This window comes from Peromyscus californicus, unplaced genomic scaffold, assembly GCF_007827085.1.
Source record: "Peromyscus californicus insignis strain IS unplaced genomic scaffold, ASM782708v3 Scaffold_3__1_contigs__length_106647218, whole genome shotgun sequence".
Taxonomy (NCBI): Eukaryota; Metazoa; Chordata; class Mammalia; order Rodentia; family Cricetidae; genus Peromyscus; species Peromyscus californicus.
Window position 1 is genome coordinate 26020203 of NW_026294551.1, and position 24606 is coordinate 26044808.

Sequence of the window (24606 nt, forward strand, 5' to 3'; positions counted from 1 at the left end):
GAGACAGGGTTTTAGGTGGCCGGGGATAGGCTGAAACTTACTATGTAGTTGGCAATGGCCTTCAATTCCTGCCTCTACCTCCAAGTGCTGGGATTACAGGTGTAAAATTATCTTTTTAACACATCAAGAGTTTTTTTGATTTTTCGAGGCAGGGTTTCTTTGTGTTGTTTTGGTGCCTGTCCTGAACTCCCTCTGTAGACCAGGCTGGCCTCGAACTCACAGAGATCTGCCTGCCTCTGCCTCTCCAGTGCTGGGATTAAAGGCGTGTGCCACGGTCGCCCGGCTATAAGAGGGTTTTTAAAATCGTGTTTTGAGATTGAGCTCTGTAGCCCGGGTCGCCTGGAATTCACCATGTAGCTTTAATCTTCCAAGTGTTAGGATTCCAGGCGGGAGCCCTTTCATTGCCTTAAGAGGAAATTTAATGTCACCAGGGTTGGCATTTTTTTTTTAATTTTTTTTTTTTTTTTTTTTTTTGGTTTTTCGAGACAGGGTTTCTCTGTAGCTTTGCGCCTTTCCTGGGACTCACTTGGTAGCCCAGGCTGGCCTCGAACTCACAGAGATCCGCCTGGCTCTGCCTCCCGAGTGCTGGGATTAAAGGCGTGCGCCACCACCGCCCGGCCCCAGGGTTGGCATTTTCACCAGCTTTTTCTTGCTTACTAACTAGGTGATCCTGTTTTGGGCTTGTCTCGGGGAGTCACAGTGAGGTGTGAGCCATCTCGTTTGGTTTTTGCCGGGATAACCCGCGCGGCTTTTCCAAATCTAACTGGCAGTGCCCTTGACATTTCAGCTGGGGAACTGCAACCTCCGAGGTTCAAAGCGGGACCCTCTGGAGATCTCAGTAAGACTCCAGCAAAGGGTGGAAGCTCCCCACAGTACTGACAACCCCGTAACACCCTACAGACACCTGGGTTCCCGAGATGCTCTCGCAGCCCGTCAATGAGGCTCCCCGAGCGCTGATTGGCGCGCCTGACGGCGGTGGGCGGGACGAAACGCTGGAGGGGACGCCGAGGGCTTTCAGTTCTCGCGCTCCACCTCTCGCGCCCCTAGCGATTTCCGGAAAGATCCGGATTGCCGCTCAAGTCTGGGCGGGGCGGAGAGCCTCGGCGGACCCGCGGTCGCCACTGAGAGCCCTGGTCTGCAGGGGTGGGGGCGTCCTGGGCACTCAGGATTGGTCCGCCGGGAGCCGCCTCCCGTCGTGCACCGGGGCGCCGGCGACTCACCCGGAAGGAGAAGCCGGCACTCGGGCTCTATGGTGCGGTGCTGGTGGTGTCGCTGTGGAGAGCTGCTGCTGCTGCTGCTGCTCTCAGGTGAGGGGCCGTGGGCGGGGCCGGGGCTCGTAGGTGCTGCTTGGGGCGGGGGACGGGACGCCGGCTCGAGGAGCAGTGGTGGCGTTTGGGGGATGGCCTCGCTTGACCTGTCAGGGAAGCGGGGTTGTCTTCCCGCCCGGTGTGAAAAGTGAGGAGGGCTTGCTGGGGACCCAACCAGAAAGGAAGCCTGGCTGTTCAGTTTACCTCGAGAATAGAAGGTGTCTTTTCGTCCCCGGTTTAACCGGGAAAGGAGAGAAGGAGCATGTGGCTGTTTTCCATCTGGTTTGATAAGAATGGAAGGGAGTGTCCAGAGTCAGAGTTTGGGGGATAGCTCTCCAAGTGGCCGGGAGTGGGAGAAAATGGCAGGTATTTTTCGCAGACACTGGGAATTATGGTCGCCCTGTAAGTTATTTCCAGGTGGAATGAGTGGGCTGTCGACTGACAGGTCGAACAGCTGCTTGATGGACGGGATGGAGGGTCAGGCCGGAGAACTGCCTCTACCACCCGTGGGTATTCAGGAAGGCGAGGTTTTTGAGCTGCTGTCTGTTGACACCAAAGGCTCAAGAGTGAGTCAGAAAAGGCGAGAGGCTCCTGGGCGCAAACTTTCTGCAGCCTGGTTTGTTTTGAACGTGCCTCTTGAAGTAGTTTAAGTGGCAGAAAAAATGAGGGGAAGGCCTTGCATTAGCAGTTGTGAGCTTTACAATGCCTCAACTTTATATCCTTCAAAAGATCTGGTTCCTCCCCAGGACTGTTGGTGCTGGTACTGCTGAGGGAAGCAAACAGCACCTCAGATGTGATGGAAAGGGCCTGGACATGGAGTTAGCATTGCGTAAGCCACCTAACCCTTGGAGAGTACTTGACTTTATCCTTCCTTGGTGGATGCACACAGATCCATCTCTAGGTTGTAGAGCTGAAGTTGAAGTTAAGAACTTGCTGCTTCTCCAGGAATGGATGAACTTCGTTTTCTTCCAAAGAGTGGTGTCTTTGGGAAGGAAATTGATGGAGAGTAGTGGTGGTTAGAAATGGAGTCTAGGTTTTACCGGGTGATGGTGGCACACGCCTTTAATGCCAGCACTCCAGAGGCAGAGGCAGATCTCTGTGAGTTAGGAGCCAGCCTGGTCTATTACAAAGTGAGTTCCAGGACAGCCAGAGCTGTTAAACAGAGAAGCTCTGTCTCGAAAAACCAAAAAAAAAAAAAAAAAAAGAAAAAAAAAGAAATGGAACCTAGGTTTTTGTAGTTTCACTGTTTTAAGGAAATTTACAACCAGAACCTCCTCAGTGCCCTTTAAACTTAGGTTTAAGCATACAAACATATGGAGACTTGGAATTTTTAAAAGCCAGTTTTTGGTTGTTTCTATGTGATAGTAGCTCCACACTAAAGGAGAAAAACTTCCACATGGGGGTGCTGCGGGCCCCTTTTCAAATTCTTCTTTGAGACCAAAGGTATGATGACTAGTTACTGAACTAGTCTTGAATTTCGCAAACCTTTTCAGGAAGAGTGGTGTGAACTCCCTTTAGTGGAGATAACTCTTTTTCTTGTCATCTTTCCTATTGTACTACAAAAAGACACTTCAGAATAGTTAACTCTCTGTTTGTATGCTGGCAGATCGGCAAAAGCCTAAAAAGAGAAAGAGGTGGGAAACCCCAGGTGGTTAATTATTCACAGCAAGTCTGTCTGCTGGGTTTTGGTCACAGACCTTTGTTTCGGTCTGGACTGTTGTTGAGCTGGGTTGTTGGGGAATTTGAACTTCCTGCATTTCAGTTCAGGGCCTGTTGGAGGTGGTGACTGCCGCAGATGAAAATTCAGATTGTCAGCAAGGATGCTGTTTATGATGGTGTTGAAATCACAGAACCTTGGGTTTGCGCCACAGTGTAGCTCAATTTTGTCATCTGCCATGTCGCTTTGTCCCCGCGTGCAGTGTCTGTCTGTAGAAGTGAGACCTTCTGGGATACTGGAAAGAATTGCAAAAGCTGTTTGCTCTGCTAATTTCATGCTGTAAATGAGTTCCCCTTCTTTTGAAACATTAGCCCTGTGTTAGCAAAACATAAAATAGACGGAAGCTCATTATGCGCTCTTCTAATGGTAAGGCAGAACTAATAAGAGAATGTGTTTAAAATTAATTGTGGGACTGTAAAAATGAGTGGGTGTGTGAATGAGCATGGGGGGAGGAGAGGGAGAGCTTAGATAGGCTTGTTTTCCCAGGAGCCGGCCCGGATCATTTGTTGGCAGTACATATTGGCTGAAGTCAGTTTTCATTTCAAGGTAAATTGGAAAGGGAAATTAAACCTTATTGTTCTGCTCTTAAGAGAGAGGAAGGGGGTGGAGGCGGCGCCAGGGTGGATGCTGTTGGAGTGATTCTAGGAGTAAGAAGATTAGTGCTGTATTTTAACAGAAGGTGACATCATGGTCCCCTTGTTGGAGTGGGCGATGTCGCTGTACACATAAACTACCACACTGGGGGAAATCAGTGGCTTAGGCTTTAATGAATCTTTACAAAGGAGCGGAATGCATCCTGAGTTGACCTGTGAAGCTGTGGGGTGCTTGGGCAGAGATACAAACCGGATGGTATGTCAAGATTGGAAATGATTACAATGGTTGGCTCCAGTTCTAAAGAGCTGATAAGGGAAGGTGGTAACTGTAACTGGACCATTCAGTTGGGTGCTCCCAGGAGCACTCCAGCTCAATGATTCACCTGTCTAGAGGTAACTTTGGTTAGATTGCTGGAGCATTGCTATGTGTAGGGACTGGGTTCTCTCTAAATAACCAGGAGGGGGTGCTGTTAGGCTCCTTTTCAAAGCCGTGCTCCACAAGGCTGCTAAGCCACGGTCCTCAGGCAGAAGTTTTACAGGGGAGCCCACCTGCCTTTCTGGCCACCCACGACACACTCTCCACACACAAGAAGCTCTAGGTTGAGGTGGCCTTGTAGAGGTTCCCAGGGGTAGTCTGAGAATGGAGACAAATTCCCCAGGGCTTTTAATTTGCTACTAACTAATGTGGGTGTTTTTCCCTTCCTCTTTAAAGTTTTACACAAGATTAAATTAGGGAGAGGGGAGTTGACCTGGGTTTCCCCAAGGGCTGTCTATTAAGAACTTTTGTGGTTTTGCCCTGACAAAGCCTGGTAAGGACATACCTGCTAACTGTGCTTGTTCCTGTGTCCTCTGTTCCTCCCCAGATGTTTTCTTCCCATGGGCTTTTGGTGTAGGATGTTGGAGAACCAAGAGCTGGAGGTAAGAGTGGGCTCCAGGTGGTCAGAGTTGGGGGGCCTTTAGGAGGAGGGGACACAGATGCAGATCACCATCTGTGCTGTGTTTTCCCCTAATATACTCTTGGTGTGTCTGATGGGCTCAAAATAAAGCCAAGAGAAGGAAATCAGTAGCAATTGTACATGCTGAGAAGTGAGCTTCCATTTCGACTAACTTTCCCATTGGTTGGAATGTACTAGAATGTAAGCTTTTTAAAAATTACATTTTAGGCCAGGCGGTGGTGGCACAGGCCTTTAATCCCAGCACTTGGGAGGCAGAACCAGGAGGATCTCTGTGAGTTCCAGGCCAGCCTGGTCTACAAAGTGAGTTCCAGGAAAGGCGCAAAGCTATGCAGGGAAACCTTGTCTCGAAAAACAAAAACAACAACAACAAAAAAAATTACATTTTTATTTATCTAAGAAATAGAGCTCATTAGGACATTTTCATATATATTTATCATTATACTTTGTTCTTATTTGTCTACTCGTTCCCTGTGCAGATTAAACTCAGGGGCTTGTGAGTGCTCAGCTCTACTGTTGAGCCGTATATCCCTAGTTCTCTTTTTATCTTTTTTTTTTTTTTTTGATTTTTCGAGACAGGGTTTCTTTGTGTAGCTTTGCGCCTTTCCTGGAACTCACTTGGTAGCCCAGGCTGGCCTCGAACTCACAGAGATCCGCCTGGCTCTGCCTCCCGAGTGCTGGGATTAAAGGCGTGCGCCACCACCGCCCGGCCTCTCTTTTTATCTTTATGTAGTGAGACAGGGTCTCACTGGATAGTCCTATTTGGCCTAGAACTTCAACTAGCTCATCTTCAACTTGATGACAGTCTTCCTGTTTCTTCCTGAGTGTTGGGATTACAGGAGGGAGCCACTGTCCGAAGTTCTTTATTTACTTATTTTTGTTTTTGGAGACAGGATTTCTCTGTGTAACCCTACCTGTCCTGGAGCTCCCTCTGTAGGCCAGACTGGCCTTGAGCTCACAGAGATCTGCCTGCCTCTGCCCCCAAGTGCTGGGATTAAAGGCATGTACCACCACTGCCCAGCCTTTTTCTTTTCTTTTGATGTCTTTATTTTTTTATTTGGAGTCTCACTAAGTTCCTCAGATAAGGCCTGGAACTCTTGACTCTCCTGCCTCAGCCTCCCAAGTCGTTAGGCTCATAGGCCTGTACTAGTTGGGATGGCCTGTGGTCTCCTGGAGAACAGGGAGCTTTGTTTCTCATTTATGCTCTATCTTAGTACAGTGCCTGGCACACACCATGTCAGTAAACACTTGTTGAATTGACTAGAACAATGATTGGAAGTTGGTATTGAGTTAGAAACTTTGGTAACTACTGTGCGGTCAGAGCTGCCTTGCTAGCTAGGTGTGGTGTCTTATGATCTCAACACTTAGGAGGTAGATCTGTGAAAAATGCCACATGTTCAAGCAATAAGTCTCCATAGTGAGTTCCAGGGCAGCCAGGGCTCCAAAGCCTGAACCAAACCACTTTCTTTCTGTGTGACGCGAGCTGAAGCTGAAGGAGCATTTTTTTTTTTTTTTTTTTTTTTTTTACACTTGCAGGAGGTGATCACGGTGCGTGTTCAGGACCCCCGGGTGCAGAATGAGGGTTCCTGGAATTCTTACGTGGACTATAAGATATTCCTTCATGTGAGTCATGTTCTGTAATGGGGCTGCTACAGGGCTATGGGCTGTGCTGAAGTGGAAATGATTTGCGGGTGTTCCCAACATCCCGAGACAGAAGATTGAGAGAAAAGGAGCATGGTGAAGAAAACACGAGGTGTAATTGTGAATTGCTTTCAGCCTGTCCAGTGGCATCTTGGTCTGGGGACCATGGCCTGATCATTTGGCCCCTTAATGAGAGTGATGATGGCAAAGTCATATGGGCTTAGTCCTTTCCATTTAACCCTTTTTACCAACCTCCTCTTGTAGACGAACAGCAAGGCCTTTACTGCCAAGACCTCGTGTGTGCGGCGCCGCTACCGTGAATTTGTGTGGCTGAGGAAGCAGCTGCAGAGGAATGCGGGCTTGGTGTGAGTTTGCTCTTGCTGCCTTCTCAGGTCTGAGTAGACTCTGGGGTCACATGGAGCTAGAGTTTACAGAGAAAAGAACTTCCAACATGCCAGGCGTGTTCTAAAGAAGTGCTTTAAATCCTATGTTTAAGTCAGTGAAGAAAACCAACATCCTCCTTTTTAGTTTTTGACCTAGCAAAATTGTATAAACAGGGAAAAAAGTGTCTATGTGCACATATATATTTCACTGGCTTAAACATGGTTTAATACAGCTCCCAGCTTCTTTAGTGCCTGGCATGTTGTAAGTTATCTTCTCTGTAAACTCCAGGTTCCTTCCTTTTCTCAGGCAGGGTCTCACTGTGTAGTCCAAGTTGGCCTTGAACTTGCACTCTTCATGTGGCAACATCTGGAGCGCTGGGATTACAGGCATAGATCACCACACCTAGATACATTTTCTGTTTTGTTTTTTTTGAGACATGGGCTTCTGTAGTATAGGTTGGCCTGCAACTGTTGATTCTTTTGCCTCTGTCTCCCTTCATTTACTTCAGGATGATCACTGGTGGGTGGTCTGCCTAGTTAGTTACCATGTGGGACTGATGGGGCTACTGCCATGGGCCATGCCAGTTGACTCCTTTCGTCCCTCTCCTCTAGGCTGCTTCGGGGTGTCTGTCTGCCCGTCTGCCTCTGTCTGTTGTTCTCTCTCTGAGAGTGTCTGTGTCTATTTCTTTCCTTTTCTTGTGTGCTGGGAATTGAACTCGGGACTTTGTACGTGGTTGGCAATCACTCTACCACTGAGTTATGTCTTCAGCCCTGTCTTCTTGTTACTTTATAATGTGTTCCCTGTGCCTTATAACAGAAGCTAAGGACGTTTAACAGTAATATGCGATAACTCACTTCATTTATAGCAAATTCTGGGGCTAGAGTGATCTGTTTTATTTGTTTGTTTGTTGTTTTTCCCTGAAATAGAGGCTGTATGTGTAGCTCCAGGCTGGCCTCGAATGCTCCATCTTCCTGCTTTAGCTTGCTGAGTAGTTGTGATTATAGACATGTGGAATAGATAGTTTTAGTTTATGAGAAAGGACCCACATTCCTGCTTGAAGTCTCTTCCTTAAAGAAGGAACGTAAGCTGGGTGCTGGGGAGATGGCTGTTGGTAACATGATCGTTGCGAAGCAGGAGGAGCTGAGCTGGATCCTTAGTACCCATGTGAGAAGCCTGTAATCCCAGTGCTGCGAGACAGAGGCAGGGGAATCCTAGGGGCTTGATGCCCAGCCAGTCTAGCCAAATGGATTAGCTCTGGGTTCAGTGAGAGACTCAGTTCAACAAATGAAGTGGAGGGTAATTGAGGAAGACATCCTCTGTCAACGTCTGGCTTCCATACATGTGTGTATGCACATGCTCCCCCATCCCAATGCAGAGCACAGAGGTAGTAGAGCTGGGTGTAGTGGAGCAGACCTGTAGTCCTCCCACCTAGGAAGCAGAGACCAGAGGATTACTGCAAGTTCCAGGCCAGCCATGGCTCCATAGCATAGTGAGGCCATGTGTCATAAAGTCCCCAAAGGGACTAGAGTTAAGAGCCCTTGTTGCGGGGCTGGAGAGATGGCTCAGAGGTTAAGACACTGGCTGCTCTTCCAAAGGTCCTGAGTTCAATTCCCAGCAACCACATGGTGGCTCACTACCATCTGTATTGAGATCTGGTGCCTTTTTCTGACTTGAAGGGATACGTGCAGGCAGAATAGTGTATATATAATAAATAAATAAATAAACAAACAAACAAATAAATAAATAAATAAAAGCCCTTGTTGCTCTTACAGAGGACCTGGGTTTGGCAATCCACACTAGGTTGCCTACAACTGCCTGTAATTACAGTTCCAGGGGATCTGATTCCCTCTTCTGGTCTCTGTGGATACTGTGCACACATGGTGTACATATCAAGCAAGCTCATACACCTGAAGAAAAAAGCAATCGATGTTGGAATGTGCATACTAGATGGAGTGGTATAATAGCATGGCTTTGGAATCGTAGACCTACGTACTACCTGTGCTGTGTGACAATGGGGATTGTTTTGTTTTTAAAGACAAGGCCTGGGACTCACTCTGTAGACAGGCTGGCTTTGACCTTGGAGATCAGCCTGCCTCCCAAATGCTGGGATTAAAGGTGTGTGCCACCACACCTGGCAGACAGTGGGAATTTTATGTCACCTCTCTGGTTTTCTAAAAGGAGGACACTAATGTTTTTCTCACGGGATTTTTAGGAAGATTAAATGCCATGTTTGTGGAAATGTGATGCGAAGTGCCTGCCATAGGGCATACCATCAACCAGTGTTAGCTCTGTCACGTCCCTTACTAAAATCTAATTGTATTGATTGGGCCCCTTTTCAGGGGATTATTTTGGGGTGGGGTTGGAGTGATGCTTCACTTTAAGTGTTACATTATGTTTCCACAGGCCAGTACCTGAACTTCCTGGGAAGTCCACCTTCTTTGGCAGCTCTGATGAGTTCATTGAGAAGCGACGGCAAGGCCTACAGCATTTCCTAGAAAAGTGAGTGGACGTGCTGGGTTAGCACTGGCCACCACAGTGGAGGCAGGGCCACAGGACGGTGCCAGGCAGATGCAAACCCCTGCCCTGCTCTTGCGGTCGCATTTGTGGTGGCTTGCTTTCCTGTGCACCCCCATCTCCAGTGCTCTGTGAAGCCAAAGGCTCGGGGATGGGGACAGCTGCTTCCTCACATGGTCGGTGTTGTGCTCTCTGTTGCTGCAGGGTCTTGCAGAGCGTGGTCCTTCTGTCAGACAGTCAGTTGCACCTCTTCCTCCAAAGCCAGCTCTCAGTCCCTGAGATTGAAGCCTGTGTGCAGGGCCGAGGCTCCTTGACTGTGTCCGATGCCATTCTCTGCTATGCTATGTCCAACTGTGGCTGGGCCCAGGAGGAGAAGAGGCAGAGCACCTCTCACCTGGCTAGAGGAGACCAGCGTAACAGGTAATTGGAGGACTGTTAAGGAACCTGGGGCTGGGATCACTGTGACAGTGACACATGGGATGTGTGGCATGCCCATGTGTTAGGAAAGGAATGTCACAGCATTGGTAGCCTTGGAAAGGCCTGGTTCTCTGTCTTGAATGGGAAACTAGAGGTCCCGCTGAAACTCAGGGAGAAAGAAGGGCAGCCTTCCCTGGCTGGCTTTTTCTTTTGTTTGTGCAGTCTCTTGTGTGGTCCGTACTGGCCTGGAACTCACTGTATACCAGGCCAGTCTTCAGCTTTTCGTGATCTTTCTGCTTCAGACATGAGCTCGGAGATTCCAGGTGTGTGTGTATACAGCACTCTGTTTCTTCTTCTTTTGTTTCTTTGTATAGCCCCAGCCGTGTAGACCTACTCAATTATGTAGGCTACTTGCTCTGTAAACCGAGCTGGTCTCAAACTCACAGAGATCTGCCTAAGATCTGCCTGCCCCCTGAGTGCTGGAATTAAAGGTGTGCAGCTGCAGCACTACACTGGGCTCTTTTTGAAAATTGACTAAGTAGTTAATTTTTGTGATTCTGGTGGGAATGAAGTCCTGGGCTTCACTTGTGTTAGGTGTATGTTCTACTATCAAGCGACCTCCTCGGCTCTTAACATGTTCCTATTCTAAATGAAGAAACGCCACCCCAGTGAGCAATGGCCATTCCCCCTGGTAACCATAGTCTACTTTCTGTCTGGATCTGCCTGTTCTGGTCATTTCAAACACTCTGAGTCACATGGCAGGTGTATCTGGCTTTTTCTTTCTTTTTTTTTTTTAAAGATTTATTTATTTATTATGTATACAGTATTCTACCTGCATGTGTCCCTGCATGCCAGAAGAGGACACCAGATCTCATTACAGATGGTTGTGAGCCACCATATGGTTGCTGGGAATTGAACTCAGGACCTCTGGAAGAGCAGTCGGTGCTCTTAACCACTGAGCCATCTCTCCAACCCCTGGCTTTTTCTATTCAGCATAATGCTTAAAAATTTTTTTTTAACTCACATTTGTTTGAGTGTGTGTTTGTGCATATGTGTGGTCATGGCATGCATGTGAAGGTCAGAAGGCCACTTGTTGGGGTCAGTTCTCTACTTCTGCCATGTCCTGGGGATTGAAGTAGGTCATCAGGCTTGGCAGTGGGGGCCTTTTACCCACTAAGCCATTGTACCAGCTCCAGCATGTTTTCAGCACTTCATTCTCTTTTTTTAAAGATTTAGTTATTATGTACACAGCATTCTGCCTGCATGTATGTCTGCAGACTAGAAGAGGGCACCAGATCTCAGTCCAGATGGTTGTGAGCCACCATGTGGTTGCTGGGATTTGAACTCTGGACCTCTGGAAGAAAAGCCAGTGGTTGTAACCTCTGAGCCATCTCTCCAGCCCATGTCATTCCTTTTTATGGCTGGATGAATGAAATGAATGAAATGTATATGTCTATGCCCATCTCTTCATTTTTATCATCTATTCATGCCCATCTTTTTCTTTCCTCTTCTCCTTCCCAGTTGCTGCTTTCTTCCGAGATCAGGCAGGAGGAACTCTCCTTCTCCACCCCTCAGTGAAGAGAAGGACCACTTAGAAACATGGGCTCCGGTGATGGACTCTGAGGGCCCATCCTTAGAGAGTCCTATGCTGCTGCCCAGCTCCTCACCATCATGCTGTGATATTGCAGGACCCGATGAAGGACTCTCTGTGTCCCAGCCTGTGAGAAGGGCTGTGGGAGGGGACCATGTTGTGCCATTGGACCCTGGTCAGCTAGACACTGTGGGGGAGGTGAGCTGTGGTTGAGCTCTAGGTTCTCTTGGGTGGTGGAAAAGATGCAGGCCACAGTCGCATTCAGGTGGGGTTGGGCACAGGGCAGGTGCAGGGGAGTCGGCCTGTTTAGCACCCTCCATCCACATCTACTCAGGTTTGCTATGCAGAGGTTGGTTGTGGCTGCTTATTGTGTCTCCTCCATGGGAATAAACACCACACCGGTGTTTGTAAGTTAAGCACAGGGTCCAGAAGCTGTTGGTTTTAAGTAGAACTATATTTACTTCTGCAGGAGCTTAGTTTCTTCAGGTGCACTGCCACGGGTGAATAGTTTGGGGAACCTCTTCATGGCAGATTTTTAGCTGCCATATTGAATACTGTACCAACAGAATGCTTCTATTGTTATATTCTCATCTTGGCAGGCTGCAGTTTTTGCCTGGAACATTTTGGTTGTGGGAGGCCTGCCTCTTGCCTGCCTCCCTGTGTGGACAGGGTGGTGAATATTTATTCACCACCTCCTTGCTTGTCAGTAAATGGCAGTAATGTGACTCTTATCAATGGGATTTCCAGTATCTTCCAAGACCTTGGCAGGTTGAGTGGGGCCTGAGAGCTGCAGGCAGGCAGTTCAAGACCATCGAGGCAAAGTGGCTAGCCGCAGCCAGGGGGAAGGGAACAGCGCAGAGGCTTTGTTTTGGCAGAGGTGGCTCTGGGCTGCCCATCTTCTGCTCATAAAGCAGAGCTGGTATTTCTGCAGGGGTAAAGCGGGCTCCTTTCTTCTCTCTGAATCGCAGCCCGGTGGCGCAGGGCTTTAGCTGCCTCAGTGCCCACTGCTGCATTGCAGGGAAGCCTCATGCTCGGTCCAGAGGGGCACACAGGCTTTGTTTCCGCCTGGAAGGGAGGGCTCTAGGGATGGAGATGGGGAACCACGTGCTTTCCTTCGGACATTGAGGCTTCTGCCCTCCTGCTGCCGAGATCCTGTTTGCAGAGAGCAGGGGCTGGGCACTGGAGTGCTAGGGTGGGCTCTCTGCTGGGCTCCCCTTGCCACTCTACTCTTAGGTTTCTGTGGGCTTTCTCCCCTCTGGCCATCTGCCCATCTGTGGGCTCTTTCACTACTGGCCTGTGTTGTGGGATTGCCATGGCATTTAGTTCAGAGTTGAGGGGCTTTGGCCTGAAATAAAATGCAAGTATTTAAGACTGTTGTTGCAATTTGTGTCTAACAAGCTGTAGCAGGGAAGGAGGGAGAGAGCTGGCAGGAGTTACTTTCATAAATCAAGAATTTATCAGCGTGGAAATAACACTCGCCACAGAACTGTGTGCTGGAGCTCTCCTGCATTGTGTGCGAGACTCAAGTTCACCGCTGCAGGAGGGACTGTTTTCCAAAGAGCCAGGATCCAGCTCTTCTCACAGTTCTGGGCATGAACCTTGTTAGGTATAATTTACCTGATGCGCTTCCATCTTCGAAGCCTGTCTGAGGTGCCAGGTGCTAAAAGAGAAATAAAGTTTGTCAACAGGCAGATGCAAAGCCCTGGCTGGCGTTCATCCCCCCTTCCTGGCCGCCTCCCCTGGGTCTCTCCTTTATATGATGCATCAGAGCGAAGCGAGGATGGAAAACCTACAGAGGCAGATCCAAAATGTCAAAAGAAGTTCATTTAAAAGGGGAAAAAACTCCATGCACAACCCTCACAAAACCCGACAGATGCTAGGCTAATGGCATCCACTCTGCCGATTGGTGGGGATGGCTCATGAATATTAATGAGTCCAATGCTCCAAATGGTGCAGCTGTGAACCCAGCTGTGCCTGAAGCTCTCTGATCTCAAAACTTCCAGACAGGAGCTGGAGGTGGTCTGTGTCAATTCCCTACTCAGCCAAAAAACAGCAAGCTGGATTGGCCTTCTTCTGTTCTCCTCTCTCCTCCTGGAGTCGGTACGAGGCAGTCAGCTCTGCCAGCAGGCTGGGCTGCTGGGACAGCAGGCGCTCTTCAGACATGGCTGCGATTTCTCAGACTCCCAGCTTTTTTAATGACCCATTAGCAGCAGTGCGTACAACAGCACCTCAGTTAATGTGAGGCCAGGCGCCTTCTCATCTCAGGCTGTGCTGAGTTGGGTATCGGCTGGAGAAGATGTCCGAAGAAGGAGCGAGCTTTCCTAATAGCATGGGCCCACGTACCAGAAAAACAGCAAACCCCAAAGAAAATTGCTTTTTATCTAGGCAATGCCAGAGGCCTCTCGCGCATTTTTCTCTGTCCAGTATGTGCTGCAGTCTAGTCACCACAGCTGGGTGGCCTTCTCTGTGAGAGATGAGTCACTAGCTGTGGGGAGTGGCCCACGGAGTGATGTAGAGTCCAAAGCGTTCTTTGTTTTGATCTGAGGTTTGAGGCAAGTTTGGTGCCTGCTTTAGTCACAGCTTTTGTGACCCAAGTCTAGTCATCCCCTTAATCTGAGTCGGAGTTCTGGGACCTGTGGGGAGTGCCTGAGGTTATCTGGTAGGGACCTGTGGGGAGTGCCTGAGGTTATCTGGTAGGGACCTGTGAGGAGTGCCTGAGGTTATCTGGTAGGGACCTGTGAGGAGTGACTGAGGTTATCTGGTAGGGACCTGTGTGGAGTGACTGAGGTTATTTGGTAGGGACCTGTGTGGAGTGACTGAGGTTATCTGGTAGGGACCTGTGGGGAGTGACTGAGGTTATCTGGTAGGGACCTGTGGGGAGTGACTGAGGTTATTTGGTAGGGACCTGTGAGGAGTGACTGAGGTTATTTGGTAGGGACCTGTGGGGAGTGACTGAGGTTATTTGGTAGGGACCTGTGGGGAGTGACTGAGGTTATTTGGTAGGGACCTGTGAGGAGTGACTGAGGTTATTTGGTAGGGACCTGTGGGGAGTGACTGAGGTTATTTGGTAGCAAAAATGAAGGTGGGGAAATTCAGGGGCAAAAATAGTTTCCTATGATTATTTGATTTGATCAGAATCAGCAGGGTAGGCAAGCCTCATATTCCATTTCTAGCTGGGTGTGACTTGTAAAAGATAGTTTTGAAATGCCTGGACAGGACTTGGAGGGATGTGTGTGTGTGTGTGTGTGTGTGTGTGTGTGTGTGTGTGTGTGTGTGTGATTTCTATACCCAGTGGGCCTGATCTCTGTAGGAGGTACTTTCCAAGCTCTGTAGTACTAGGGCTAGGGCGTGGTGACACACAATTCCAGCACTTGAGAGGCCAAGGCAAGAGGGATTGCTGTGAGTTTAAGGCTAGCCTGGGCTACAGAGGGTGTTCAGGCCATCCTGGGCTATAGTATGAAACTCTCAACAACAGCAAATAAACCTCACACCGTTCTTAGTTTTCTGGCTCCTGGGTCTTAGGTTCCCACCTCTGAGTCCTAGATGGCTCCTACCATCTGGTAGCTTTGCTCCGAGAGCCATCCAATACCAGATTGGAGATTAAATTAGTTCCATATTGGTGAATTTGCATACCACAACTCTTACATGGTATTCTTAACAAGTTGAGGGAGCTACAAACAGGTCACAGGATTCAAGGGGACTTCCAAGTGTAGAGATAGGATCGGAGCAGCCCCTGGCCTGACTTCACCAAGGCTGCAGGAATGTTGGATTGGGGTGCGTGGCCTTTGTGGAGCACTTCTTCAGGCTCGAGCACTTCTTCTTCAAGTGTGGGCAGTGGGCAACAATCCTAGCCCGAGGGCAGCGTTACCAGCAGGGGTCATTTCTGTGGAAGCCATGGAGCCTGGCTCACGGAACCCTTTGGACTCGGCTGCGTGTCCTGCTTCCTAGTCTCTACCACTGTACTCTCTTCCTGAAAGTTCTCAGCCCACCTTGAAAGAACTCCCCCCCCCCCCAGCTCCTCTCTAAGGAACTGTTTTGGAAATGCTGTCCCTTCCAGCAGAGCCGGTCCTCACATCGGAAGAGAAATCCTTCTGGAGAGAGAAACAGTTCCGCCTTGGCTGTGACTAGATGTGGAAGGGAAAGCTGGTGACCTCAAGTCTCAGGTGCCATCAACACAGACAACCTCTGCTGGAAAGGCTAGCAAGAGCCACCACACTCCTCAGAAGCTGAGTGCTTCCCTCCGGTTCAGGGCAGATGGGTCTACTCCTCAAGCAAAGCAGAGAAACCCCAGCACTTCACAGTGTGCAGGATAGAGACACTAGGTGGCCAGCACTTCACAGTGTGAGTACAGAGGCGCTAGGGATGTGGAGTGAGGTCACTGGGAAGTTGGTGAGGATGTTCCTGAGAGCGGCTCTGACCTTCGGTTCACGGGAACCCACCAGCCATAATTTTAAGTCTTCAGTCCTTCTCTCCCATTCCACTAATGCAGAGGGGCCAGCTTGTCAGTCCCTTCCGCAGAGAACTAAGCTTGTATGTCTCTTCCCTTAGCGACTGTGTTGGTCAGGGATCCTGGCCCACCAGCAGCCTGACCTGGGGCCCTGCAGCTTAGAAGAGTGAGGGCCCCAGGCAGCCTGCTGGAGACAGTGCAACCTGCCTGCTGTAAGCTACAAGACTTAGATAGATTCTGCCAATTAGGGCACATCTGTTCGGAATGCTGAAAGGCGGGCACTGTCTCTTTAAGAGCCATCCCACTCCTCTCCTTGAGTGATGAGGGCTGAGAGCACAGGGGAGTAGGATGCTGATTAAACAGTCCTACTGCCGAGCTCTGTTAGAAAATTACTGTAATTATGATCTAGTCCCAGCAGAGGGATGAGTTCCAATCCTGCTAATAACCCTTCCAGGTGCCTCAGCTTCAGTGCCCAGGGGAGGCAGCATCGGCAGGGCTCTGGCTGGCATCACGGCAGCCTGGCCCTCCTGTGTGGCCTGCACAGGCAAACACAAAGGCACCAGAGCCTCATCCTGTCTCTGTGCCTCCTGAGGGGGTGGTGGATTTTGGTTAGTTTTTGTTTTGTGTTTTGGTTCTTGACAGAGCTCCGGGGAGTCATTTTGTACGAGAAAACTTTCCTCTAAGCTAACAGTGACGACCAGGAAAATCACAACCCCAGACAACAGTCTGTCCTGAATCTCCCTCTGGTGTCAGGGGGCCGCAGTCAGTACCCCCAAGTGCAATGTGCAGCACCAGTCTGACCCACTTCAGGGAATTCAAAGGGATCCTGGCCTGCATGCTCCTTTGTGCTACATAAAAATGCACTGCGTTTCTACCTCTTGCTCTGAAGTGGTATTGCTGTTCACGGTCCCAGTAAAGCATTCCTATGCTGCCCTTCCCAATTCCTGCCCTGGCAGAGGGAGACAAGGGGAAGGAGCCCAGAGTTCCAGACTGGCAGGCCTGCAGCTCTGGAGCCTCGAGGCTGGCCCTGGTCAGTCAGACCCTGGTCATTTTCCAGTACAGACCTGCAGCAGTGCAGGGCTGGTGAGTTAGTTCACCATGGGTCAGGAGCTGCCTGCCTGGCGCTTCAGTCCTGAAGGACCCGTGGGCTTGTGCGCTGACTCCCCAGTCCTGCCAGAAACCACCTCTGTGATCCTCATCTAGTGCTAACGCACAAACTTGGAAGGCAGGGCTTGGCTCCAAGCATGCGCCAAATGCTTGAGACAGTTCTCAAGTGAGGGTAGGGGTAGGATTTTGCCTCAGGAGACATTTGGCAATGTCTGGGAACATTTTTGTTGTCGTGAGTGTGTGTGGATACATGGAGAGTGAAATGATAGTGATGACCAAGGATGCTGTTTAATGTCCTATGGAGCCGTCAACAAAATAGATTTTCTGACCTCTGACCAGATGTGGAGGCTCACTCAGAATCCCAACACTTAGGAGACTAAAGCAGGATGATTGCTGTGTGAATGAGGCCGTCTCTGGCTACGTAGTGAATCCCAGAGCAGTGTGGACTACAGACTGAAATCCCATTTCTAATAAAAACAAGGGGATGTAGCTTGGTGGTGGTACAGTGTTTGCCCAGCATGTAGGAAGCTCTGGGGTTCAGTCCCCAGCTCTGCATATATGCCCGGGAGGTAAGTCAAGGGTTAAAAAGCTAAGGGCATCTTCAGCAGCTAGGGAGTTGGACATCAGCCTAGATTTCTTGAGACCAGGCTCAACAAAACAAAACTTTCTGGCCCAACTTGCTGAGGTTGAGATACACTACTCTGCCACTGTAAACTTAGAGATGTTGGAGAAAGGACGTCAAGTGTCCAAATACCAGATGCCTTCCTGGAGGGTGCCAGTCCTGGGAGCAGTGGTGTGTGTATACTGCCTTGGAATTCACAGTACGGTGAGGCCAAGTGGCCAGTGGGTGAGAGGGAAATGTCTGTGGCCTGTTTTCTGGCCCACGATGGCCAGCTGCTCACCATCAGGTGGAGAGTATCTGCAGTGGAAGCAGATGCCCTCTTGGAGGACCAGCACTAGAAACCTCTTGGAACGAGCTCCGGTCACAGGAGGCAAGGAAGTGTCAGACTGTTGCCCAGGGCCATAGAATGTTTTCTTTCAGTGGCACTCGGCCAGGTGGAAATGTGGAGGATTGTGATGGGACCCCAGGAGGGACTGGAACACACAGCTGCTGACAGTGAGCCAGCTTCACAGCAGTTTCATGCCAGAGACACCAGGCTCTCTGAACAGCCTGGGCATCAGGGAAAGGAAGCCTGGTTGGCAAGTTTACTGAGAAGCCAGGCCTGCAGGAGAAAGGACTTCATTAGAAGGGACATTGCCAGGCCTCATGCCAGGAGAGCTGGGTCATCTCTCTGCCGCCTGGCTCCCAGCTCACTTCTCTTATTTTTAGTGTGCACACACATCCCAGCGAACATCAACACCCTCCTTCACTTTCAAATGTGCCTCAGTTTGGACCTGGGCATGGTGGTATACCTGTGTAACCCCAGCTGTTCTGGAAGCAGAGACAGAAGGACCATAAATCCAAGGCCAGCTTGAGCAACTTAGATCCTGTCTCAAAAAAGAGGGATGAGGCAAAGTGGTACACGCCTGTAATCCCAGCACTTGGGAGGCAGAGGCAGAGGCAGGAGGATCTCAAGTTTGAGGTCAGCCTGGGCTTCTCAGTGAGAACATCTCAAAAATACCAGAAAACAGTGTCTCGATTATGAAAATATAAGGCCACTCTATTGTACCTGTTTCCCCTAGCAATGTTTTCCTCCATTATATTTATTTTTTAAAAAGTTGTACCAAGCCGGGCGGTGGTGGCGCACACCTTTAATCCCAGCACTTGGGAGGCAGAGCCAGGCGGATCTCTGTGAGTTCTAGGCCAGCCTGGACTACCAAGTGAGTCCCAGGAAAGACGCAAAGCTACACAGAGAAACCCTGTCTCGAAAAACCAAAAAAAAAAAAAAAAAAGTTGTACCAAGAGGGATATGGCTTAAAACTCAGGATCAGTGAGATACTTGGAGTACCTTCACCTATCCAGCTGAGTTCAAGTCTCACGGTCCACATGGTGGGCCAGTAAAGTGTTCTCTGACCTCCACACATGCTCTGTGACCCCATGCCCTTCCCCCAATAAATGCAATTTTAAGATTAAAAAGAGTCATTGTTTCAATCTCAGAGAATGGCTATCAATTCCTAACAGCATGTTTCCCCACCAGTTTTGGATAGGGAAGTGGGGCAATAATTCAAATCCCTTGAAAAAGAGAAATCTCTCTTTTAGTTGTGAGTTTTAGACTCCCTGCCCAATCTTTGCAAATTCCACTGGGAACCTCAATGGCTGGGTGGAGGGAGCGAGGCGTGATAATCTATACACTAGCAAATGAGTGAGTCACTGGGCTGTGCGCTGGGCTCAGCATGGCGAACCTCTAAGTAGAGGCCGCTTTTCCTGAAGTCAGCCCCTAGATTTTGCTGCTGCTCTTGGAGTTAACAAATCTGTGCCACTCAAGATTCATCCTTCCAGAACTGCTCCTGGCAGCTTGGGGCAGGGGAGCAGCTCGGGGCAGGGGAGCAGCTTGGGGCAGGGGAGCAGCTCGGGGCAGGGGAGCAGCTCGGGGCAGGGGAGCAGCCCGGGGCAGGGGAGCAGCCCGGGGCAGGGGCGGAGGACTACACACCACTGGGATGGGGCTGTTTTTGGTTATTTTGTTGTTGTTTTGTGGCTAAAGATGAAAGCGTTGATCAATGCCCCTGGCATCTGAGGAGGTTTTTTTTTTTTGCTTGTTAAGACAGGGCTTCTCTGTGTAACAGCCCTGGCTGTCCTGGAACTCTCCTTGTAGGCCTGGCTGGCCATGAACTCACAGTGATCCGCCTGCCTCTGCCTCCTGAGTGTTGGGATTAAAGGCGTGAGCCACCACTGCCCCACTGATTTTTCTTAAAGTCAAGGAAGGAAAACATCTTTCACTTCTGTTCCTCTACGTTTCACTCACCACAACAACTGGTGCCATTAAGAAGCCGTCCTCACTGTGACTTATAAGTTTTGGTTTTACTCAATTACTGAGCAAGCCTCAATGAAACATTTCACAATTAAGATGGGAATACATACTGTATCAAGCTAATAATAGAAAGGTGGATAAATTGATTAATTTGAAAAAGTGAAAAATGAAAAAAACAAAACAAAACAAAAAAAAGAAGCCGCCCTCTGTGTAAGGCCACTAGTTCAGTGGCCTAAGGTCCCAGTCGTCTAGTTAGTGGCAGGCAGCGAGGTGGGGGTGGGTTAGTGCAAACCAAACAGAAACAGAAATCTGATTAGGCAGCTGCCATCTGAGGTTGTTGGCTGAGACCTTGGCTGTTAATGGAGTAGTCTGTTGTGTGAGGTTTAGTTTTTAACCAGCTGGAGGAACATGTTCCTCCCAAGGATCTCCTTCTTACTTTTGAGAGTGTCCCCACTTTTCCTTAAGAAATCTGTTTTCTCTGGAAAAAACCCACAGAAACAAAGCAATGACTCCCCAGAAAACAAAACAAACCCCCCAAAACAATCAGAGTCTCATTTAGAACTTGGTCCCAACAGGGAATGCCCTTCAGCGTGAGTGTGGATAGAATCATCAAATCCCCATACCCACTTTGCCTTTTCTCAATATAACAGGGTCAGAACAATTCCTAAGTAAATTTTTCTCCCCTCTAGATAGGGTCTGGCTGTGTAGCCCTGATTGGCCCAAAACTCGCCTTGAAGACCAGGATGATCCTCCTGCCTCTGCCTCCAGAGTGCTGGGATTCTTGGTGTGTGTACTATTCCTTGCTGAGGACAGATTTCCAGGTTGCCTCTTTGTGTATGTCTTTTAGGGATAATCTCTCTCTCTCTCTCTCTCTCTCTCTCTCTCTCTCTCTCTCTCTCTCTCTCTCTCTGCTAAATTTTACTGCTAAAAAGGTCAGAGGTCTGAGTATGGTGCTTTCTCTGTGGTGCACAGAAGTTCGGGAGACATTTGCAGTTTGGCAAAGGACGGTTTCTTTAGGTCTACAGGTGCAGAAGGGATCACTTTACCAAGGGATTGTTTTAAATGCTGGAAGCAATGGCGGTGCTGTTAAGAGCATTTTTCAACCCCCTTCCCACCCTGCCCCAGATGCTTGCTCTTTCTCCTCTGGGACCCCCCCTTCCTGGTGTCTGAATCAGGGTAGTCACACAGTCATGTTCTTGAGGACTTGAGGGCGGGGCCTTCCCAGGAAGGATGGGTAGGCACAGAAGGGTTTTGTGTTCAACACTGAACAATGCCCATTGTTCTTACCTATGGGTTGGGATTGGTGCAAAGGAGTTCCTAAAGCAGGAGGCAATTGGTTCTCTCCGGTTCACCTGCTCATATGCTGCCACCTAGTGGTTCCCTCCCCTCCAGCACCCTGGGTAATAGGGGGATGTTCCGGCTACTTCTCTATCTACACCCCCCACCTCAGACCTAGTTTTCTCACCTCTCTATCCGTCATACAAAGAATTGTTTCCATTCTTTATTTCTGGGTCTGGAAATGAGTAATTACCATGAGATTTTTTTTTCCACTTTGAAAAACTTGGAATCTCCCGACATCCTTGCGTGCTGTCTGGTTTCTTTCTCGCCCGTGGCGATGTGAGATGAGAATTTGCTTACGGTATGGCCCTGACAGAGGTAAGGCTGTCTTCTGCCAATCCAGGGCTGCTCTGAAGAGGCCGTTTGGAGTATAAAATTCCTATAGCTGCTCAGGTGCCTGTCTTGCAAAATTTCTCACATAGTTTGGCAATAAGGGCTAGTCCTTACTGAGCAGTTACCGTGGGCCAGGTACGTCTCCAAGTACACAGGACTTGACAAATCCTTTTGTCTTTCTAATTACCCAGTGACCTGCTGAGGAAGAGCACACCCCGTTCTTCACAGAAGAAACAGAGGCACCGGATGCCAAGAGACCACAAGAGGGAAAGATGTACTCCCAGGTTGTCTGGTCCCGGGGTTTCTGCTCCCAACCTCTCCAATGTGCAGAACTGTGTGTGGGCACCTGGCAAGGGAGCAGAGCCCTGGATTAGAGAGCCCCTGAGAAATGGCTTCCTCGGCCTGTCTGGGACTCCATACACAGCAGGCCACAGTGCCCACAGAGGCGCTCTCCAATGTGCTGATTCCCAGGCCTTGGTTCCGTCTCTGTCTCAGAGATTCATCACGTCAGAAAAAGCAACCAAGTAACCAATCAAAGGAAGTCTGAGGAACTGGCCAGACACTAGCAGTCTGGATTCCAGAGATGATTGTCCAGAAAGACAACCGCAAACCTCCTTCCCTGGCTAGGCTTTTCTCTGTGAGTGTCCCTACCCACTTTGCAGATGGTAAGAATGCCCAGCGGTGACATTTTGATAGAATTAAAACAATTTTTGGGCCGGGCGGTGGTAGCGCATGCCTTTAATCCTGGCACTTGGGAGGCAGAGGCAGGTGGATCTCTACGAGTTCGAGGCCAGCCTGGTCTCCAAAGCGAGTTCCAGGAAAGGCGCAAAGCTACACAGAGAAACCCTGTCTTGAAAAAACAAAAACAAAAACAAAAAAATTTTTTTTGGGCTGGAGATGGCTCAGTGGTTAAGAGCACTGACTGCTCTTCCAGAGGACCTAGGTTTGATTCCTAGCACCCACACGGCAGCTCACAACTATCTGTAATTCCAGTTCCAGACCTGACATCCATGGCAAAACACCAATACACATAAAAAAAAAAATAAATGAATAAAAACAAAACGATCCACTGGGCAAGCCTCAGTGAAACATTTCACTATTAGGATAATAATTTGTACTGTATCAAGCTGATAATAGAAAAATAAATAAATAAAAATGAAAAACAAAACAATTTCGTTATTTTTTGTGTTTTTTCTTTTTAAAGATTTATTGATTTTATGTGCATTGGTGTTTTGCCTGCATATATGTCTGTGTGAGGGTGTCAGATCCCCTAGAACTGGAGTTATAGACAGTTGTGAGCTGCCATGTGGGTGCTGGGAATTGAACCCGGGTCCTCCCCAGCCTTTTTTTTTTTTTTTTTGGTTTTTCGAGACAAGGTTTCTCTGTGTAGCTTTGTGTCTTTCCTGGAACTCACTCTGTAGCCCAGGCTCGAACTCATAGAGATCCGCCTGCCTCTGCTTCCCAAGTGCTGTGATTAAAGGTGTGTGCCACCACCACCCGGCTCTCTCCAGCCCGTGCGTGCGTGCGTGCGTGTGTTTGTGTGTGTGTGTTTTAAGACAGGGTTTCTCCATGTAATAGTTCTGGCTGTCCTGGACCAGGTTGGCATTGAACTCACTAAGATCCACCTGCCTCTGCCTCCCGACTGTTGGGATTAAAGTTAAAACAATTTCTTAACATTTACTCCTTATCTATTCACGTGTGTGGGTATACATGTGCCATGGTACACGTGTGGTGGTCAGAAGACAACCTGTGGGAGTGGGTTCTCTCCTTCCGTCATGTGAGTCCTGGGGACTGAACTCAGGCAGCAGGTGTCCTTACCCACAGGGCCATCTTGCCACCCCTTGATACTGTGCCAGAAAGGAATTCAGCCCCCTCACCCATGGAAAGAAACACATCCAAACTTTATTTGTGCTTTGCAAGCCACCAGTAACTCCCTCCTCCCAGGATTTCTGTACTGGTTGCCTTCTTTGTAGCAAGCGTGTAGAAAAGGTAGATGTGGGTGTGTGGACATGGCTTCCAAAGGGCAATAAGCTAGGAACCAGCTGCTTCAGGCACAGATCTGAGGAGCTGTTCTCTTCTTCCATGTTTTATTAGTGGTTTAAAGTCACATGAAGTAGCAGAGTTTGGAGTCTGTTCAGCAAAGAGAAGAATCCATGGCCAGAGGAGAAGATGGGAATTCTTGATGGATGGTATGTTTCTTCATGAAGGCAGGATAGAGAGAAGACTATGTTCCCTAAAGGATGGAAAACATACGTTTTCTTTTACAATCAGGATATAGAAGTATGGGTAGGGTGCAGCTCTGCTGGTAGCATGCTTGCCTAGTACACAAGAAGTCCTGGATTCAGCCACCAGCACAATATGAACAGGGTATGGAAGTGCACGGCTGTCAGCCCAGTACTCAGGAGTAGAGGTGGGAGGAGCAGAAGTCAATGTCATCCTCAGTTATAGAGCAAATTTGAGGCCAGCTTATAAGATGATGTCTCGAAAAATGGTGGTGGAGAGAAGTCTGGAGAGATGACTTAGTAGTCAAGAGCATGTTCTGGTCTTGCAGAAGACCCGGGTTTGGTTCCTAGCACTCACGTGGTGGCTTACAGTCGTCCACCACTCCAGTTTCATGGGATCCAGTGCCCTCTTCTGGCCTCCCTGGGTACCTACACTCACGTCTACAACCCCCATAATTAAAAAAATAACAAAAACAAAAATTTAAAAGATAGAATTACGAATGGGAGTAAAATTTTTCCTATTACCTTGTCTCTTAATCATGTAGTTTTTCTGTTGTTGGAGATAACTGATATCACTGTTCCTTCTCCTTCCAGAAGTATTGCACACACACATAAACAAATAGTGATGTAAGTCTATTCTGCATGGTCTTTTGAGATAGGGTCCCACTCTGTAACCCAGCTGCCCTGTTACTCAATCCATATCCCAGGCTGGTTTAGAACCCTTGGAAATCCTCCTGAGTTCTGGGATTCCAGGCATGCTCCACAAACATCAGCTCTCCACTCCCTTTTCTACAAGGAGGCATGCATGGTCGGCCTGCCCTTCATTGCTGCTTTTTGTGCTTACCAATATATCTAGAAACTTATTTTGTAACAGCATCCCTTTGTGTTTACCGATGTGGAGTATTCAGACCCACGAATGCCCTACAGCTTCTGGCCTCGTACACTTGGACATTTGGTTCGTCTCCAACCCTTTCCTATACACAGACCTATGCTTGTGTTCGTCCCCGGTGTCATGTGTGCCAGGACAGTGGTGGGATAAATTCCTACGAGTCCTAGCGGGCTAAAGGGAATGAAGAGCCACACTTTAATAAATGACAAAGTAAAATAGAGTGAATTAGTTCAGATTTGGCAGA

General features: G+C 48.8%; 2 protein-coding genes across 6 annotated transcripts in view; one reads left to right on the forward strand and one right to left on the reverse strand.

The window, feature by feature from the left end:
• Positions 1–1096: 1096 nt before the first annotated feature.
• On the forward strand, positions 1097–22341 carry Snx11 (sorting nexin 11). 4 transcript variants are annotated; one of them, XM_052757460.1, is made up of 9 exons: positions 1097–1307; positions 3511–3570; positions 4481–4535; positions 6107–6193; positions 6476–6576; positions 8999–9094; positions 9314–9529; positions 11048–11315; positions 21443–22341. In XM_052757460.1, exons 3-9 carry the CDS (start codon positions 4494–4496, stop codon positions 21443–21445), a joined length of 813 nt encoding a protein of 270 aa, XP_052613420.1. In that variant the 5' UTR covers positions 1097–1307; positions 3511–3570; positions 4481–4493; the 3' UTR covers positions 21446–22341. The 4 variants fall into 4 exon arrangements, with proteins under 4 accessions (XP_052613420.1, XP_052613417.1, XP_052613418.1 ...); XM_052757457.1 differs by lacking the exon at positions 21443–22341 and having other exon boundaries at positions 1106–1307; positions 11048–12486; XM_052757459.1 differs by lacking the exons at positions 1097–1307; positions 21443–22341 and adding an exon at positions 2670–3390 and having other exon boundaries at positions 11048–12486.
• Positions 22342–23307: 966 nt separating this feature from the next.
• The window catches only part of Skap1 (src kinase associated phosphoprotein 1), a 300844-nt gene continuing 299545 nt past the window's right edge, over positions 23308–24606 (reverse strand). For both annotated transcript variants that reach the window (XM_052758935.1, XM_052758934.1), the window contains one exon: positions 23308–23484. The gene's annotated coding sequence lies outside the window, so the exon portion shown is untranslated. The remainder of the gene's footprint in view (positions 23485–24606) is intronic.

Excerpts from the sequence above, each read along its gene's own strand:
- Snx11 (XM_052757457.1), top strand. The coding sequence starts at position 4,494 with ATGGGCTTTTGGTGTAGGATGTTGGAGAACCAAGAGCTGGAG. Across the intron at positions 6,577-8,998 it reads CAGAGGAATGCGGGCTTGGT|GCCAGTACCTGAACTTCCTG; the intron begins GTGAGTTTGCTC and ends ATGTTTCCACAG. Across the intron at positions 9,530-11,047 it reads AGAGGAGACCAGCGTAACAG|TTGCTGCTTTCTTCCGAGAT; the intron begins GTAATTGGAGGA and ends TCTCCTTCCCAG.